Source organism: Salvia splendens, chromosome 4 (genome assembly GCF_004379255.2).
Source record: "Salvia splendens isolate huo1 chromosome 4, SspV2, whole genome shotgun sequence".
NCBI classification, from domain to species: domain Eukaryota; kingdom Viridiplantae; phylum Streptophyta; class Magnoliopsida; order Lamiales; family Lamiaceae; genus Salvia; species Salvia splendens.
The window spans coordinates 17,746,217-17,765,067 of record NC_056035.1 but is presented as its reverse complement, the minus strand read 5'-3'; the positions used below and the strand labels follow the sequence as shown (position 1 = coordinate 17,765,067).

Sequence of the window (18,851 nt, the reverse complement as noted above, 5' to 3'; positions counted from 1 at the left end):
GGAGCTCCATTTTGTTGGACTGAATCAGCTAAGGGAAAAAGAAAAATGAAATGCAGAAACCCTCAGAAAAGAAAAGAAAAAGAGAGATTCTTGTTGCAGATTTGAAGATCCGTGTTATATTAAGTGCTCGGGGAAGTGCATGTTGGTCATCTACGTCCACCTTTAAACCGCCCGAAATTGAACTCAACAGTACTACTCCTGTCATTAGATAAAGATCTAACATTGAGTAAATTAAAAACACAATATTCATAATTTTAATTATACCAACCCAATTAGTTTTACTGGACAATTTTAAGCTCCTCCACATCCAAAAAAACATCTGCCGCGGCTTCAGAAGGGCAAAAAATTTTAAAAAAACACAAGCCTTCCTCTTAGCTTCTCTTTTCCATTGATCTACAATACAAAGGGGCATATGTGTATATACAAAAAGAAATAAAACTTGCTCTGCGTGGATGAGCTGCAGGAGCTCAAGATAGTTACAAAAAAAATTAAAAAGAAGAAGAAGAAGAAGAAGAAATGTGTTTAGCTATTAGAAGGATTGTTAATCTGTGGACCCATATACTCGATTCTGTCCATCTCCGACTCCTTAGGGATTTCAGTTTCCTTTAGCCAACCATACCGACCTTCTCTAACCTTCCTAATTTCTTCACTGTCTGCAGATAATACAAGAAAATAGAGTGTCAATGACTGTACTGTGATCAACAACTTGAACTTGTGATACTCTTCAATAGCTACAGCCTCTGTAAAAGATTAAAATCCAACTAGGAGTAAAAGGGCATACATTTCAAATCCTCAACATTATCCTTGGTCTCAATACCTTCTAATCATTGAGCTTTACTGCCATTATTTTCTTTTGAACTATGCTTCTGAATTTATCAAGTGGCATCCAAAAACTACAATACTAAACTACTCCCTCCGTCCCACTAAAAGCGTGATGCGATTTCCCTTTTGGGTTGTCCCATTAAAAGCGACATATTTCCTAAAATGTAAACAACTCTACTTTTTTATTTCTCCAACTTTATTCTCTCTTCACTTAACTCACAATAGAACACTACATAAAATCTCATGCTGAAAATCAAATGTTTCATATTTAGTGGAACGGAAGGAGTATATATCATGACATTTTCTCCCTGATAAACCTACAATTATCACTCATTTGCTAACATAAGTATGCTTGTTATCTCATTCACATCATAAAATAAGCAGTATCTAGAAGTTAAACTTTGATCAAAAGCGTATACTAAAAAAAGAGGGAAAAACAGAGAGCAGCGGACATCTAGCTGGAAATTTTTAGTATCTTACCCAGTAAACCATGAACTTCTTGGTAATGTGTGCAATCACGACCATCATCTTTAGAATATGGAGGTCCAATTACATCAAGTACGGCACATGGTGTTATTGCAGTAAATTCATGGATATTTCCTCCTGAAGTTGGATATAATACAGAACTGTCGCATGGGGCTGTGAACGTTGTGTTGGCTTTTAGCTTTGCCAATCGCACAGAACTTCCATCTACATCTAGAACTAGAAAACACACATGCATATTTATATTAGTAAATCAATTGCACTTAATTCTTATGTTTCTTCAATCGGTAGTAGAATTCGCAAGGCCACTTACATTTAGTAGGTGATATCGAGCAATCAGAACTGAGGGGATCAACCCAATCATACGCTTTAATGTGCATTGTCCCCAAGAGGAGCTTGTTGAAAACAGTCATTTCCGGGTGATTGTGAAGAGGTATGACTGCAGTTTCAGGGAGGAAGAATATGCACAACTGCAAAAGGTAAAATTGGAGCTTAAATATGCAAGTACATTCTTGATTCGAGGTTGATAAATTAAGCATGTGCACACATAATTAATGAAAGAGATGTAAATTGATCTTATGCCAATAATCACTCAACTCTCCAAATGGTATAACCTTAAAGGGGCATTTACATTTCATGATTGATAAGATACACCTCATTACTAGGACTTCTCCAATTCCAACCTTTGTCCCTTTCAACAGTTAATATGTTACCAAGTAAAATTAGCTTAACATGATAGAGATTATTTTAGTAAACAATGATATCCCAAAGTTCCAATCCATCTTAGTAAACAATGGGTTAGTCTATATTATTTTTATCCATCTAGGCTGATCCTCAAAAGTGAAGAGGGCGTCTCCTTTGAATTATAGTACTTGAAGGATTTCATGATCAAGCAAGTTCAACAATCCATAAAAAGTGCAGCGATAAGCCTACATTACTTTTATTCTATCCAATCTATCACCCTACTCAGAAATGAACAAGTAAATTCATCAGCAATATATGACAAGTGCACAAAATAATGAAGGCATCGTTAATTTATACCTCAAATTTGTCACATTTGTAGATGGTTGCTGAGGTTACTCGTGGAGCCCGATCAATCTCGGTCTTTGGTTTAAAGAAGTGTAGATCTTTGCTAAGCCCCACATCCTCGGGTTTCATCCCATCTGAGACAATGATACCATAAATTCACAATTAATAACACTTGTCTTCACAACAGCATGTTCATCTTCCTAAACTAATTAGTTTGTTAAATCACTATCTATAAAAAACACTATCCGAAACGAAACCCCCAATCTCTAATCCCTATGTTTCTCATCAATTTCCCAGAAAGTAACGTCGATCACTTCTAAATCTACTCCTAAGATACTATTTAAAATCCAAATTCATTTCAATTTTGATTGCTTACCAAGGATGCGACACAAATTTTGAACATCAGAAGCACAAGGAACAGTCCCGGGACCCTTGAAAGCTCTGTTGCAAGACTCAAAGAGCTGCTGCAGGGTATTAGAAACCAGCGGCACATTTTCGGGGGGGCGCTTCAATTGAATCGTAACCCTCCTCCGACATCTCCTCTTCTTAATCGCCTTATCAACATGGTGCTCGGATTCATCCGATCTTCTGGCAAAACCGGCCGATTTAACCCCCATCATATAATCAAATCAACCCTGAAAGGAATATGTAGGGGGGCAGCAAATGAGGGGGAACTGGGAGAGGATAGAGGGGGATAAAATAGTGGAGAAGATGAAGGAGAAGTCAGAGGATAACGGTGGATGGAGTTGAAAAGAGTGCGGAAAAACCAGGGGCCATAGGCGGTAAAGTGGAAGAGGAGATGTTTAGATTTGATTGGAAACTGTTTATATATGTAGAAAAGGAAACAAGGCAGTTTATTTCCCGCCCCAAGATTGCATATAAAACTACCAAGATTAGTAGTCCCACTGTTTTAGACTGAATTCCACACACATGTGTCATGTCTTGTCATGTGCAACTGGGATTTTCACTTTTATCTTATTTATTTAATTACATATTGTACTACATAAATTCCAAAACCGGTTGCTTTAAATTCACACATTTATTACTGATCATGTAGGTTGTTCATCCCATTTCTACAGTACATTTAAATACATTTTACTACTGTATAAATATAATTTTACTCTAATTATTTATACTAAATTAAAATTTAAACAGATATTCTCTATATTATACTACTTTTTGACTCACAAATTTTATAAAAAATAGTTTTATTTTAGTGTAAATATAAATATAAATATAAATATAAATATAAATATAAATATTTTTTTACCAAAAATTTAAAATGAAATTGATTTTTAGAGTGTCACAATTTAGGATTTAGTGTTCAATTAGACATGGTAATGACTATATATTGTAAATTGGGAGTAATTGGGTTATTATTTTAACTTAGTGCGGTATTGACAAGATAAAGTGGATTAGATTTGCTTGGAGAAGATGATGATATCGTAGGCCTGCAAATTCGGGTACATGCGGGTACCCAAACCCTAAAATTTGGGTATCCGAACCCGAAATCTTAAAAAAATCATACTCAACACCCGACCCGCAAATTCGGGTATCCGCGGGTATCCAAACCCGAAAATTCGGGTACCCGAATCCTAAATCTCAAAAAATATCATACCCAATACCTGACCCGTATGTGAATTGGGTACCCTAATACCTGATGCGGGTACCCGAACCGAACTAATTGGATACCCATAAACCCGAAATTATTATATTTCAAATTTATTCTTTATATAAATTATATTGTGATGAGAATAGAAATTATTTAAAAAAACATAATACTACTATTGACTATTATTAAAAGTCTAAACTTCAATTCTAAATTTCTAATGTTTTAGCTTTCTCTATATAAAATAGACATTAGACAAACATACACTACTTAATTTTAAAATAAACAAACTTTTGGCATAAAGTGAAACATAAAAGAGATTAAAATAATTTTTTAAGACATTAAACGAACAATGTAAATAAAATGGAGAAAGCATAACTATATATTTTCAAAAGATAACAAGTAAAAAAACAAATAATGCAACATGAACCCTAATACGGGTTTCGGGGTACCCTAAATCTGAAAATTTCTAACATTAACTACTCATACCCATAATTTCGGGTTTCGGGTACCCAAAACCCGTCGGGTATTGGGTCGGGGTCGGGCATACACGAAACCCGCGAATTAAATTTGTAGGCCTAGATATCTTTGTATTCGTTAATTCATGGTCTAACTGTCAGAAAAAATGAATTTAAATGGAAACAGAATTAATCTTATTCTATTTATACATAGGTTTGTGTTAAAATGATAACACAATTTAAGATGACAATGTACCACCAAGGAGAACCGTTAGATTTAGGACCAGATTCAACCTTAGCATGTCACGTGATAGACTTGCTTGACTATCTTTGATTTCGTATCGCATATTGCTTGAAACCATATGTCAAGTTGCTTGTCTATATATCGCAGAATGCTTGCTTATGTATCGTAGATTGATTGTCCAGATTGTCATTTTAACTATGATGTCACCATAGTGCTTTGATTTTGCATATCATATTGCTTGGAACCATATACCGAATTGCTTACTTATATACTCCCTCCGTCCCGCACTACTTGCACTTATTTCCTTTTTAGGCGTTCCAAGTTATCTGCACTCTTTCCATTTTTAGTAACAATTTATACCTACAGCCGTAATTATTGACTTTGTCTATCACTCATTCCTTAATCTCCGTGCCCAAAAGGAAAGGTGCGAGTAGTGCGGGACGGATGGAGTATCACATATTGCTTGCATATGTATAGCAGATTGCTTGTTACTTGCTGTCACGTTGTCACTTTCAGAGTGGTGTCATCTTAACGCACCCCTATATACATATTCATGAAACACAACCTATTAAATAGATTTATTTTTCAAAGAATATTAATCCTTTCAAAAATTTCCAACGAATCTCACCCGTTATTTTTTAATAAGAATTAAATCGAACGGATGGTACTACAAATTCCAGCTAGTATTAATGCTATCGTTAATTCCTATATTAGTTGGAAAACGACTCTGTCGCACTGCATAGCAATTTCTGTCCTCGTGCATGTCGTCACATAATCATTTTTTAATGTGTTATAAGAACTGAATTTTAAACTCACATAATCGGATTTTTATAGTCTCTAATTTAAAAATTAGGGTCTTGATTGTCTATATTTAATCATGTGTCGAATTTGCGGTCACGTGTAGAGCATTTATAAGCTAATAAAGTCCTTCAAATAAATAATACTCCCTTCATCCCGGATTAGGAGTCACTTATTGTTATGGCTCGGGTTTTAAGAAAGAGTTGAAGTGTGTAATAAATGAAGTGAGATGGTGAAGTGTGTAATAAATGAAGTGAGATGGTAGAGTGTATAATAAATGAAGTGAGTTGGTTGAAGGTGGGTCCCTTTGGACTTTTTGGAGTGTGTAATAAATGAAGTGAAATGGTAGAGTGTGTAATTAAATGTTTGATTTTTATTTTGGTTTATTTTAATGCAGAGAATGGCATTTTTATGTAATTTTGATGAAGAATGGGGTAAAATTGTATGACCAAATATAGAAAATTCTAAATGTGACTCTTAAACTGGGACGGACTTTTATGGCAAAAAGTAACTCTGAATCTGGGACGGAGGGAGTATCACTCTATTAATTGGAGTCCCGGTTTAAAAAATTACTACTAATTATTTTGGGAACTAATTATTTTGGGAAAGGAGGAAGTATTATACATTTAAAATATACTCCAATGCTTTAATTTCTCATAAGAAACATGTTTCAATTTCTGGTAATGTTTAACGTTTTTATCAATTTTCTATTGTCTTGTTAAGCATCTTAACTCTTTTTAATAGATTTTTTTATATATTTCTAATGTATTTATAATTTCAAATGCATTTAATTTTCTCTTAGTATATTCAATATTTTCTAATGCATTTTTTATTTTATCATTTCTCAATTATTTTGCTAAGAATTTTCATTCTTATTTAGTACATTTAATATTTTATTTTTGTATTTCTAATGTATATTTTTTCTATTTTTTAAGAAAATTAGAAACTTTATTTAAATAATAATACAACCTGTAAAAATTAAATAAATTGTAGGAATACATAATATATAAGTCTAAGAATTTTTTTTAGATTGTAGAAGTTATTCGAGTAGTAACACTAAAATGTACTTGTAATTCGTTTTCACATTTAATGATGTTTTGTAATAAATAATATTCTCCGTGTCCATTAATAAGTGTCTCATTTTGTCATTTTCGTTCATCCACCATAAATATTTCATTTGCTTTTATACTATTTTTGGTAATGTTCCACATTCCACTAACATTTCACTATAAAACTAAAAACCCATGTTTGATCAAATTGATCTTGTATTGGATGGAAGGAATAATAATAATAATTATTATTATTATTATTATAATAATAATAATTTAGCAATATAATAAAATATTTATCAAACTTTTAAGTTATGATATTTATCATACTCCCATAACAAAAATTATAAATACGCCACTGTCTAGTACTCCCCGTCCCGTCCGCCATGGCAGGCCTGCGACTATGTAGTTTGAGGAGTCAGAGGACTAAGATATTGAATGTTGGGCTTGGGCCATAATTATTTGTATGACTATATTTTTCAGCTATTGGGATTAAATTATTAAGTATTTTGCTAATTGTAAAATAATGGAGGCCCAACCCACTCAATAACTGGATCTTTGCTCATTTTAATTTTTTAATAAAATGTTAAATCAAATTTTCATTTATTTTTGTTGCTTAAAATAGAAATAAGTTTTTTTGTAATTTTTTTGTGTCACACCTTCTCCTAGAGTATCACATCTGCTCCAATGTAGCATTATCGATCATTTCATAATATCAGACTAATTGAAAATAGTTTAAGACAACAACACTAAAAAATTGAAGCACAATTTATTAGCATTAAAATCTAACTTTATGTATAAATGCTACTTCCTCTGTCTTATAAGAATATGTACTCTTGGTTGGATACGAATTTTAATGCACAATCTGTAAAATAAGAGAGATATAGAAAGAAAAAAAAGGTAACTGAAGTATTATTAAGTTTCCAAAATTAAAATGTGCAACGTGGGACGAACTAAAAATGAATAAAATGAAGACAAAAGAATCTTCAACTTTAGTATTGGCCCATTGGGAGAAACTGAGGGTCGAAGCGGAGACTGCCCAATTTGAAATGGGGTCAACGGTTAGGTTTAGTTTGGAAGCGGAGAAGGAATCTGGCGGCGATATAATATTGCATGTTCTTGCTTGCCTCTATCCATTTGCATGCTCTTAATTTTTTTTCTTATAAACCTTATTAAACTAGTTACAAGAAAATAGTCTATTAATTATTTATGGATTTAAATTGAAAATGATTAATAAGGATATTTAGCGATGACCATAAGGTACAAGTAGGCTTAAATTTCTTCGTCCTTTCCTTGGCCAGCAGATGCAATAAGGAGGAGTAATGAATATTGCAATTATGATTGATTTGGTCCACTGTAAATATATGGATGGAATGGAATGGACATGTTGAAAACCCATCTTCAATTTGGCGACCACATGCGCGTGTCCCCCACTCCTCGCCGGCTCTCTAATGTTTCTTCTGCTTGGATGGAATTCAATAACGTTACTACTTTCACCTCTCTCTCAATGCACAACCCAACACACACAAGAGCTTCGAATCCTCACCCATTTTCTATGCATCACTTGTCTTTATTGAGTAGTATATTGTAGCTCTCTCCCTCCCTCCCTCCCTCATTGGTCAATTGCTACCTCGATGTGCCCTAGATCTCACACACATATACTATAATTATATATACGCACACGTACATACACATACAATACACATCATCCATTCAATTCTTCGCATCTCTTCTTCCCTCTTCTTCTTCTTCAGGTAAATCTCTCTTGCGACTGCATGACTCATCCTGATTTTGATCCAGACTAGCTTTATCCGTCTCGGATTTCACTTGTCAATTTTTACAGCCTCCTAAAACTCGTCGATTCAGATTCGCCTTGCCTTTTTTTATTTTGTGAATTTGAATCTGCACTTTTAGTACTATAGTAATAGTAATTTGTATGCATCGTTCATTTGATCTCTCTGATCCTGTTTTGCAAACATGATTATCCTATTTGCAGTTTCCTTATTATGCCAAATCAGTATATCAAATGGTTTTGAATTAATGAGCCTGATGAACTTTAACTCTCTTAATATTCAGACTCTCTATGCAGGCTCCGCTTTACGCGGTTATGTAATCTTACTTTGGTGCATTTCGTGTTTGAGGCGAGCACTGGAACGAACACGATCGAGTATTGTTGTAGAATTGATATACAATGATGCATCATTGCTAGATGAAGTCAACTCAGGGCTGGCGTATGGGCACAAAAGAATCACCTATCTTGCTTGTGGCTCGCCCGCGCAGCCATTTAAAGAAGCCGACATGGATCATTGTATTGGTCTCATTAGTCAGCTTCTTCGTAATCTGTTCATATATTTATCCTCAGAATTTCGCAGCATGTTATATATTCTCATATAATGGTTGCGAGGCATTGCAAAATTGGCTTCCTCCTGCACTTTCCAGAGGACTGACTGATGATGAATTTGCTTCTCGAGTTGTAATTAAAGATCTCCTTAGTAGGCCTCCTGTTATATCCTTGAACCCCAAAATTGCCTTCTTATTTTTGACACCCGGTGCTTTACCATTCGAGAAGTTATGGGACAAATTTTTCCAGGTAATTCAACTTCTCTCTACTGTCCAATTCCAATTTTGATCACATATTATTTTCTCAACATTGCCACCATTTCTTTTCAGGGAAATAGAGTCTTTCTATGTAGTTAGTTATCTGACGAGATGAGGTTTATTTAGGAAGCATTTACAGACATGTTTATCTAATGTTAGTTTTGGTCCACTTGTTAAAAGCTTTGGTGTCTCTAGTTCATAAGGATGTTGGTTGACAAAATTGCACTTGGTTAGAGCATATATGATTGTGATTGATCTTATTTAATAGTATCAAGTTTAGCATATAAGAACACACACATTGAAAGCAAAGCCCTTCTAAAAGGTTAAAGCTGCTATGGGAATAAAATCATTTTCTCGGGTCAATGCACAACACATGATAAGGAAGCTAAAGTATCCACCAACTAGCTCCATCACCCATATATATGAACCAACTCTTCCAGCCACAAAAGTAGGCTGGCAAGAGCAGCTAAATTACTTGAGGTGAAGGGCGTAAAATAAAGACTTCTTTTTATATAAATTTGAATTAATATTGATTATGTGATTCGAATCATATGACATTCTTGTTTTATGTTATTCAATCTGGCAGCCTCTTTTTCTCAAAAAAATTCATGTTTTATGGCAGGGTAATGAAGAAAGATTTTCCGTGTATGTGCATGCATCCAAGGATAAACCTGTTCATTTTAGCCGTTATTTTGTCAATCGAGAAATTCATAGTGACACGGTCTGTTCTCAATTTCTTTACCATTCGTAGTGAATCTATTACTTGTGTGCTATTGTAATTCAACCTCTTATATTTTGTGGAGCTTCGTGTGCTTCTTAAAAAAGCATAAACAGTTATGCAAACTATATCAGAATATCTTTAAACCTATGTAGTAATGGATAACAAACCACAGTTAAGATTAACATTATTTCTTAAGAATTTAGCCTATGTATGCATTGAACTAAGCTAGCATGCCCAACTGAACCATTATCGTTACTGGCATTGAGTTTATGTTGACTGCTTTCTTTTTTAACCAAATCATTTCTGTTTCTCGAAATTTGATCAATGAAGTTCTTTTGCCTAAAGAGTCAAAGCATATTTTACATAGTATAGCCAAGACTTTTCTGCATCCTAGTTTTTAACAATACTTAATATTTATCTATGTTATGGCTGGTTTGTCCAGGATGAGATTAGAAGGCCCTTCTACTACTGATGGATTGAAATATCCATTAGATCTGATTCGTGAAAATGTCACAATTGCAGGTAGAGTGGGGGAAAATTTCAATGGTTGATGCTGAAAGACGGCTTCTAGCCAATGCACTCAAAGATCCAGACAACCAGCAATTCGTACTGCTTTCTGACAGGTAGCTGTACAATGAATGTTATTTCTGTCAAATTTCTTCACATTTTCTCTCTGGTTTGTTCTAATGCAAAGACTCAAATACTAATCAAGCATTTTATTTATTGCAGCTGCATACCACTTCGTAGCTTTGATTTTGTGTACGATTATCTCATGCAGACAAATGTTAGCTTTGTAGATTGGTAAGTCTGCCCTTTCCATCCTTTATCCTTTTCCTTTGCTTATTTTCAGCCATGTATTCCCAATTGATTCAGTTTTATGTAATACTTGGCAGCAAGCTTTTAAGTATGCATGTTGGATAACATAAAGAATCTAATGAAGAACTAGACAGAAAACTGAGTTGTATTGACGACTTTGCATTTTAAGATTTGTGTCATATTGAGCAAAACATCTAAATCTATAACTAAGTTAAGTAAAAATAATTTTTTCGTGTAGTAAGCCCTGAAGATCACTACTTATTCCCCATTACAATTATTTATATAAAAGGTTTTTAAAAAAGTATTCACCATAAAAGAAATTCATACTGTTGAATGATTTTGACGATTAATTTTGCAGTAAATATGACCTTTACTTGTGAATACTAATCAAATTACGATACTATTTCTGCAGCTTTGAGGATCCTGGTCCGCATGGAACTGGCAGGTACATCAAATATATGCTACCTGAAGTAGAGCAGAAAGACTTTCGCAAAGGAGCCCAGGTGTATATCATATTGCATAATAATCATGTGATTATTTGAAATTTAAGTACAGATTTGAAATTATTCCCAAACCTTGAAGGTTTAATAAATAGGAGTTGCTCTGCTCCTAATAAGTATCAAGATGTTGTATTATTCCAACTTCCAAGTATTAATAATGGCTTTCAATGTGTATTTGGACCTTGAAGGCTCTTTCTGCTGTATGATAATTTTAAACATTTCTCTTTTAGCTACTCAGCTACTGGAGCTTTACAGATGACAAGATGCATTCACTTTTTTTTTGTCTTTCTAATCCATTCCATAACATGCAGTGGTTCACAATGAAGCGGCAGCATGCGATTATAATCATGGCTGACAGTCTCTACTTTAGGAAATTCAGGGAGCATTGCAAGGTCATTATAGTTTATTTTATAAATAATACTTATACAAGTAATTTTTCAATTTTCTGCATTTTATAAAATTTTTATTTATTCTTGCACTCTCATTGGCTTCTTCCTTGTGGTTTTGGGGGTTGTATTCGAATATTCCTCTAATTCATGTGAACAAATTGCACAAAACCAACTGTTCTTACTGTTGCTATAAATTCATGTACCTTAAATTGTCTATTTTTCTTTGTGTAAAAGTTAGGAATGCAGGTTTAATATGCCGCAAATAAAGTAGATCATCAGCATGCTATATATGCATGTGTATGCTTAGGAAGACAAGGTTAGAGGACAAGAAATATGCTATATAATTGATATGTGCACTATAACCCTTCTATCAATTCCCATTTCATTGTCTTGTGCATATTGACCATACTCTTCAAACTTTGGTGATACAGACCTTACTTTTCTCTTTATTTGTGGCATTCTACTTTGGATGCTATTTCTGTGTCATTCTACATTTGTTTTCTTTGGCTATATTGTAGCATACACTGTTGGCAGTTAATTTGACATGGTACTTGAATTCTTTACTGATTCAAAGTTTTTATAATGCTCATGACGTTATCTAATGTTTAACACGTAAAACTACATTTTTCGTGTTTATCAAATTAGTGCAGTCAATTTTCCAGTTTCTAGTCTGAAAAGGATGAAGGAATTTAGTTGAAAATTCTACATTTGGTGTTTTTCGCACTCTTTTCTTGTAACTTAAATATTGTTAAATGTCCATCGGTGTGAAAAAACAGTAAAAGAGAGTCCTTTTGAATTCAAGTTTTGCTGATTTCGAAAGAGAAATTTATTACTCCCTCTGTCCCAGGAAAGATGACCCCTTCCTTGGATGACAAAGATTTTAAACGGTGTTATTTTGTATGTTATGCGGAGAGAGAATAAAGTAGAGATAAAAGTGATTCCATTTTTAGTAATGGTTCATCTTGGTTGAGACAAATTAAAAAGGAAATTGGGTCATATTCATTGTGATAGGGGGTATTAATTTTTCAACAGAAAGTATATTACTCCGTATGAGTTTTAGTTCAAAAATATTTCACAGACACAAGTAACTGATTGTTAGTAATTCTTTTTTATGTATTCTTGCCTGTTAAACCTTCTGTATATCAATACTCTCTCTTTGCACTTGAACATGGTCGCCCACTGTAACAAGCCATGGATATCTCTTGCTCTAACACAATAATTAATAGAGCTTTGTTTCTGCAGAACTTTGTCTTGATTGAATACATTTTATATGAAACACTACATAGTGAATTAAATTTGGTGCTGACTATTCTTCTGTGAAATGTTCATTTCTTTGCTAATTGCAAAAATTAACTCCCAATAGACCACAGTATAGATCCTGAGGGACCTGCAAAGGTGTTAAGTTGATCTCAGTGGTTCGTCGGCTTTCCTACTCCAATCATTGACTGATATCTTCCTGATTAATCTAGGAATGGTGAATATCAAAATGCACCCCTTGTTTCTTGCTTGGTCGATAATCATGCCTTCCTCTTGCTCACGGAAACTGCTCTCTCTTTATTAATTCTTTTGTGGCATATTGATCAAATATGGAGATCACTCACATTGTACTGAAGTGGTAATGCTTATGCCTCTTTTGATTGAACAGCCTGGCATGGAAGGAGGACGCAACTGCTACTCGGATGAACACTATTTGCCAACATTTTTCTATGTGAGATTTTCGTAATTTTCTCCTTCAGTTGGTTAAGATGCACTCTTCCATCCCTTCTTTTTGTATATAATTCTAGTTTGCATTTTCAGATGCTTGATCCCGGTGGAATAGCCAATTGGTCTGTAACACATGTTGATTGGTCAGAAATGAAGTGGCACCCAAAATCATACAAATCGCAGGATGTCACCATGGAGCTTTTAAGAAATATCACAGTATGGCAATGTTCTTCCAAAGCTTATACATGAACTATAGTTATAACTTTATTTGGATTTCTGTTTGAAAATACTCCTTGGATAAGATATTATTCCTGTAAACTAGTTGTGCCTGATAATTATCTAGACACTAAACTTTACAACTTTTTTGCAGTCTATCGCAGAAAGTTTGCACATAACAAGTGACAAGAAGGTTAGTTTAATGCTTGTACAGTAGTATTATTCTGTTGAAGTTATGAGGCTCACACCTTGCTTGCTTTTCCTTGTGAATTCAGAGACAAGCCAGGATTACACCATGCTTGTGGAATGGAGTCGAACGTCCATGTTTTCTATTTGCAAGGAAGTTCTTACCTGAAACACTGAATAAGTTGCTACGCCTTTTCCCCAATTATACATCTATTGAGGCAGACTGACAGCAAACGATATGCATTCTTTGGTCGATGGCATTCGACCCCATTCATCTCCATTTCTGATCTAGCTTCCGTTGTTGTAAAACAAGTTGTGCCGTGTCAAGTGCAAGCGGAGCCACAGAAGATGAAGAAATAGCCAACCTCAGTATGATCATTTTATTCGAGCTATTTATTTTATGTTTACATTGTGGGGGACTTTGAGCTGCACTGTTGCGATTTTTGTCCCTATTTTTATTTGATTCCAATTTGGTTTTCCTTCTTTTAAAGTCGGTATTCCAAAATGGGGATGCCGTTGTGATGTAAGAAAATTTCTAATTATTTCACACTACTACTTGGTTTAAATGTCCATAAAGTAAGTTGAGTAATTCAGTGATCGTTTTACACAGTTTTTGATTCAGCTTGATTGGAGTTGCTTCGCTCAAAACAAAAATTTGAAACAAAGCTCCGAAATGTGATATACCTTGCCAATTTTGAGGTGTTCATCAAATTTGGTCCTCCAAAAACTGATGAATGATGATGCTACAAAATCTTGGTTTCTTTCTCCACGATTGCGCCAAAGTCAAGGCATTAAGACGTGGAATTTCTCTCCACGCTGCAGCTATCAAGTTAGGACTAGTAGCAGATACTTCCATATGCAATCACATTCTCAATTTCTACGCCAAATGTGGACTTCTTCACCCAGCCCACCAGATGTTCGATGAAATGCTGCACAGAAATTTGGTCACGTGGTCCGCCATGATATCTGGCTATAACCTTTGGGGCAGACCCCATAAAGCGCTTCAACTCTTCAGAAATATGCAGAAGCATTTTAGGCCTAATGATTCAGTATTCTCGAGTGCTCTTAGCTCCTGTGCCAGCTCAAGGGACTCAAATCTCGGGCAGCAAATTCATGCGTCCGCGTTAAAGCTCAACTATTGTTCTGTTAGTTTCGTTGTTAATTCCCTGATTTTGATGTACATGAATTGTGGCATGTGTGCTGATGCACTATCCGTTTTTAGTGATAGCAGTTTTGTTCACCCAACTCTAGTTTCCTACAACATTGCAATCACTGGGCTAGTGGATAACAAGCTGTTCGAGAAGGGAATGGAGCTGTTTGTGATTCTTTTAAGATGGGGTCTGCTTCCAGACCGGTTTACTTTTGCGGGATTATTAGGCTCTGGTGAAGCCTTATACGGTTTATCAACAGTTCTGCAACTGCACTGTCAAATGGTGAAGCTTGGGCTTGACTGTATGTCGTTTTCTGGGAATGTTCTGATGACACTCTACTCCAAGTTTAGTTTGTTTCAAGAATCCGACAAGGTGTTCAGGTCCATTCGAGAAAAAGATGTCTGTTCCTGGAATAGTATCATTTCTGATTGTTGCCGCTGTGATGATCACTCAAAGGCTCTGTATGTTTTGAGAGAGATGGACGTGGCTCCAGATGATTACACGTATGCTAGTGTGCTTTCGGCAGCTGCAAACATGGCCTCTGTAAGAGTTGGCAAAGAGATTCACGGCCGTCTGATCAGGACATGGCCGGAATGGGATGTTGGCGTTGGAAATGCACTTGTCAACATGTATGCTAAGTGCGGAAACATTACCTCAGCATACACTCTCTTCGAGCGAATGGAGATTCGCACCCTTATTTCTTGGAACACCATCATCGCTGCATTTGCAAATCACGGCCACGCTGAGAAAGCTATGGCACTGTTCGAGGAGATGAAGACAGCAGGTGTGGAGCCGGACTCCATCACATTTCTTGAACTGCTGACTGCTTGCAGTCACTCTGGGCTTGCTGATGTGGGCCGGATGGTTTTTGACTCTATGAGCAGAGTTTACGGAATAAGCCCTGGAATCGAGCATGTGTGCTGCCTCGTTGATCTGTTAGGGCGATCTGGGAGATTAAGCGAGGCTGAAGAATATATTGATAAAAGAGATGATGAAGTTGTTTTGGGATGTTTACTTTCTGCATGCCGACTGCAGGGAGATGTTGGTGTCGGGGAACGGATAGCTAAGAGGCTCGTAAAACTCGGTCCTCTTTCAGCAGCTTCGCCTTACGTTCTGTTATCCAACTTATAAGCCATGAATAACAACTGGGACGCTGTTTTGAGGTCGAGAAGATTGCTCGAAGATGGGGACGTGGAGAAGGAGGCTGCTCGAGCATCCATATATTTCTCCACTGTCAGTTGAGATACAAAAGCAGCATATATAGAGATTTACATGAGAATATGAAGTTGGGAACGAATCCAAGTTTTGTTTAGGAGTACTAGAGCAAGGCTCAAGTTAAGATCATTACTTAGTTGTTGCATGATTTTAATTTATTAGTAGTACTATAGCATATAAATAGGAGGAATTAGTCATGGTCTGCTTAAAGCAAAACCACCTTGCTTTGTAACTTGGTAATCTTAGACTAGGCTTTTTCCATTGGACATATTAAAAGTACTAATTAAGTTATTAATTATGGAAATGACTTGTCCACAAATTAATCAAAAGCAGATACACTTATTTTCCGAGGTTTGTTGAGCTCCCCTTTTATTTTAATTGATGTAGCACAGGACTCTACACTCATCATTCTTGAGACAAAGCACACCAATGAAGCCAAGATGTCTCCATCCACAGACAAAACAATAATTGATACTCGAATTACTTTACAAAATGTGGACGTAAGTGGAAGAATTATTATTGGTAGCCACCAAAAATAAAATTAAAAATAGTGTGCAGTAGTGGTCGGTGTGATAATTTAATTTAAACATGTTGTCGAATTCGCATCAATCGTCGGTTTCTACCCCATTCACTAATAATTACAACTTTTTTATTCTTGCAAACAAGCACATTAAGTAAAATTAAGTCAGTCGTTAACTAAATTAGTGGATCTTTAAGAATATCCTATGAATTAGTTATAATAATTGATCACTGGAGGATAGATCCACACCTCATTATTAAAATAATGGTAGATGGGGTAGAAATAGAATCAAAATTAGGTGAAAATTTTAGCGTGTGCTCTTATTGAACTACTCTAGAATATAAGAAAACATGTTGGTAATATAATTAATCAAATTTCTTGTTATTTTAAGAAATGGTGTTGGTAATATATTAGGTATGAAATTAAGAATCTGATAAATAATGGAGTCATTTTCCAAGTTTATTAGGTACAGCTAAATGTGAAAGTGATGCTCAAGCAAGAGTCCACAGGAATTAGGCCATATTAATCTCTTTTCTATATTTATTTTATGGAATGTATGTATGATATGATTGCGAACGCAACATATCTTTTTTGTTTTTGACTCTGATAGAGATGACAAACATCATTAAAATAGACTGAGACTCTATTTTCGTCAACATGACAGGCTGGAATTAATTATTTCTATATTCGACGAATAGTGGTTTGGACTAAATTAATGTAGATGTAGATTTTTTTTTTCCATATACTTCTTTATGGCATTATACAAGTTAAATGACCAAAAAAAATACACTTGAGGGTTAGATGCGCTATTTTCTCTGAAAAAAATAAAATGATTTTTTTTCTTATTTTGGAGATATTGGCTACACCATACAATATCATAGTCTTCATACTAAGCGAAAAAATTGCCTTTAATATGATTATAGTTTATTTATTTATTCTATTGATAACTTTAAACATTTTCTTAGTTATTAACTTATTACTACAAATATTACCGAAATTATACTTGCCACTGGAATTTTGATATAATAAAAATAACTGTTATGATAAATAATGATATTGGTCGTTATTTCTAGGCCTTTGTCTATTTAAGTAACGTATATATACATATTTATTTTATGTATATATTCCTTCCGTCTCACGAGAATATACGTTCTTTCCATTTTAGTCAGTCCCACAAGAATATGTGATGCGAATCAAATTGTACATTTTTATTCCCCTAACTTTACATGATTTATATAGTTTGATGCTTGCAAACGTATGTTTTTTGGTGTAGGAATGAAGCCCGGATGGACTGCCCAAAAAGCTCTCAAAAGAAGGCACCCGGTCGGGTGTATTTGTAAGCCTACTAATTCCACCCGGCCGGGTGCAATTTTTATTGCATGCGGAGTCCAGAGCATATCACCCGACCGGGTGAGTTGTGCACCAATAAATCACCCGGTCGGGTGTTTTCCGCGAGGCATCCAGAATCAGTTCGCCCGGTCGGGCGATTTTCTCTTCTAATTTCGCCCGGTCGGGCGTTTTGGAATTCAAACTACAATTTGGCAGTTTCTTCTCTGCAGTTGAAGAATTAAAAAGGAAGAGAAATTGAAGAGAGGGGGTGACGTTTTAGAGAGGAAATTAGATACGAAATCGAGAGGAAAATCAGAGGAAAAGAAAGAAGAAGAAGAAGAAGAAGAAGAAGAAGAAGAAGAAGAAGAAGAAGAAGAAGAAGAAGAAGAAGAAGAAGAAGGGAGGAGGATCCCGGAATCCAATCTTCATCATCTCGAAGACGGACTACCATCGACTACCGGAGAACACCATTAATCTTTCGGTTTTTCTTCTTTAGTATGAGTGGCTAGTTTGTCTTCATTGCTCCTAACACTAGTAGGATGAATTGATTGTAGAGATTGTATATTTAATCATTCGCTTTGGTTTTCGTCTATGGTTCAGATTTTATTTATGCTATGTTTTGATGCATCAAGTGTTGTATATTAATTGCCTCTTTCCAATGTCTCTTTAACTTGGAAACTGGAAGAAAACTTAGATGAAAAACTTGTTAATTTTATCTTGTTCAGAGATAAATGTACAAGTGAATATTGATGTAAAAAAGTCTTCAAAGTTGAATTAATACTTACTACGCATCCGTAGGAGTTTAGCTTGATGAGAAGATATTTATGTGTTAAGTGTTCAGCTAACCATAATATTTGTCGGCTTTGAGAAGTTAGTCTAGTATTTACTGCGCTTCCGCGGGAATGATAGTCTAATTAGTACGTACTTTTGGCTATTTGTTCTGCTAGTACTAGTACTATAATTCTTTATGTATGTTCTGTACTTTTAGAGTGTAAAATTGATCATCGTTCTCAA

General features: G+C 35.0%; 3 protein-coding genes across 4 annotated transcripts; 2 read left to right on the top strand and 1 right to left on the bottom strand.

Annotated features, from left to right (window-relative positions):
- Positions 1 to 222: 222 nt before the first annotated feature.
- On the bottom strand, positions 223 to 3,163 carry LOC121797855 (plant cysteine oxidase 2-like). The gene is made up of 5 exons (XM_042196610.1): positions 2,711 to 3,163; positions 2,347 to 2,468; positions 1,619 to 1,775; positions 1,303 to 1,524; positions 223 to 653 (listed from the first exon to the last, which is right to left on the bottom strand). Exons 1-5 carry the CDS (start codon positions 2,952 to 2,954, stop codon positions 523 to 525), a joined length of 876 nt encoding a protein of 291 aa, XP_042052544.1. The 5' UTR covers positions 2,955 to 3,163; the 3' UTR covers positions 223 to 522.
- A 4,656-nt stretch (positions 3,164 to 7,819) lies between these two features.
- Positions 7,820 to 14,211, top strand: LOC121798946 (glycosyltransferase BC10-like). 2 transcript variants are annotated; one of them, XM_042198227.1, is made up of 11 exons: positions 7,820 to 8,246; positions 8,582 to 9,082; positions 9,713 to 9,811; positions 10,334 to 10,434; positions 10,541 to 10,612; positions 11,040 to 11,130; positions 11,439 to 11,519; positions 13,162 to 13,224; positions 13,314 to 13,436; positions 13,591 to 13,629; positions 13,712 to 14,211. In XM_042198227.1, exons 2-11 carry the CDS (start codon positions 8,702 to 8,704, stop codon positions 13,847 to 13,849), a joined length of 1,188 nt encoding a protein of 395 aa, XP_042054161.1. In that variant the 5' UTR covers positions 7,820 to 8,246; positions 8,582 to 8,701; the 3' UTR covers positions 13,850 to 14,211. The 2 variants fall into 2 exon arrangements, with proteins under 2 accessions (XP_042054161.1, XP_042054162.1); XM_042198228.1 differs by having other exon boundaries at positions 8,569 to 9,082.
- A 145-nt stretch (positions 14,212 to 14,356) lies between these two features.
- On the top strand, positions 14,357 to 16,230 carry LOC121798945 (pentatricopeptide repeat-containing protein At4g39530-like). The gene has a single exon (XM_042198226.1). The coding sequence runs from the start codon at positions 14,357 to 14,359 to the stop codon at positions 15,902 to 15,904; it is 1,548 nt and encodes a 515-aa protein (XP_042054160.1). The 3' UTR covers positions 15,905 to 16,230.
- The last annotated feature ends 2,621 nt before the right edge of the window (positions 16,231 to 18,851 follow it).

What these genes read in the sequence shown, in the direction of transcription:
- LOC121798945 (XM_042198226.1), top strand. Translation starts at nt 14,357, where the DNA reads ATGATGATGCTACAAAATCTTGGTTTCTTTCTCCACGATTGCGCCAAA.
- LOC121798946 (XM_042198227.1), top strand. Translation starts at nt 8,702, where the DNA reads ATGAAGTCAACTCAGGGCTGGCGTATGGGCACAAAAGAATCACCTATC. An exon ending in ATTTGCCAACATTTTTCTAT is followed by an intron (nt 13,225 to 13,313) that starts GTGAGATTTTCG and finishes TTGCATTTTCAG; the next exon opens with ATGCTTGATCCCGGTGGAAT. An exon ending in AGCTTTTAAGAAATATCACA is followed by an intron (nt 13,437 to 13,590) that starts GTATGGCAATGT and finishes ACTTTTTTGCAG; the next exon opens with TCTATCGCAGAAAGTTTGCA.
- LOC121797855 (XM_042196610.1), bottom strand. Translation starts at nt 2,954, where the DNA reads ATGATGGGGGTTAAATCGGCCGGTTTTGCCAGAAGATCGGATGAATCC. An exon ending in CTCGATATCACCTACTAAAT is followed by an intron (nt 1,525 to 1,618) that starts GTAAGTGGCCTT and finishes TGTGTTTTCTAG; the next exon opens with TTCTAGATGTAGATGGAAGT. An exon ending in AGAAGTTCATGGTTTACTGG is followed by an intron (nt 654 to 1,302) that starts GTAAGATACTAA and finishes TATTATCTGCAG; the next exon opens with ACAGTGAAGAAATTAGGAAG.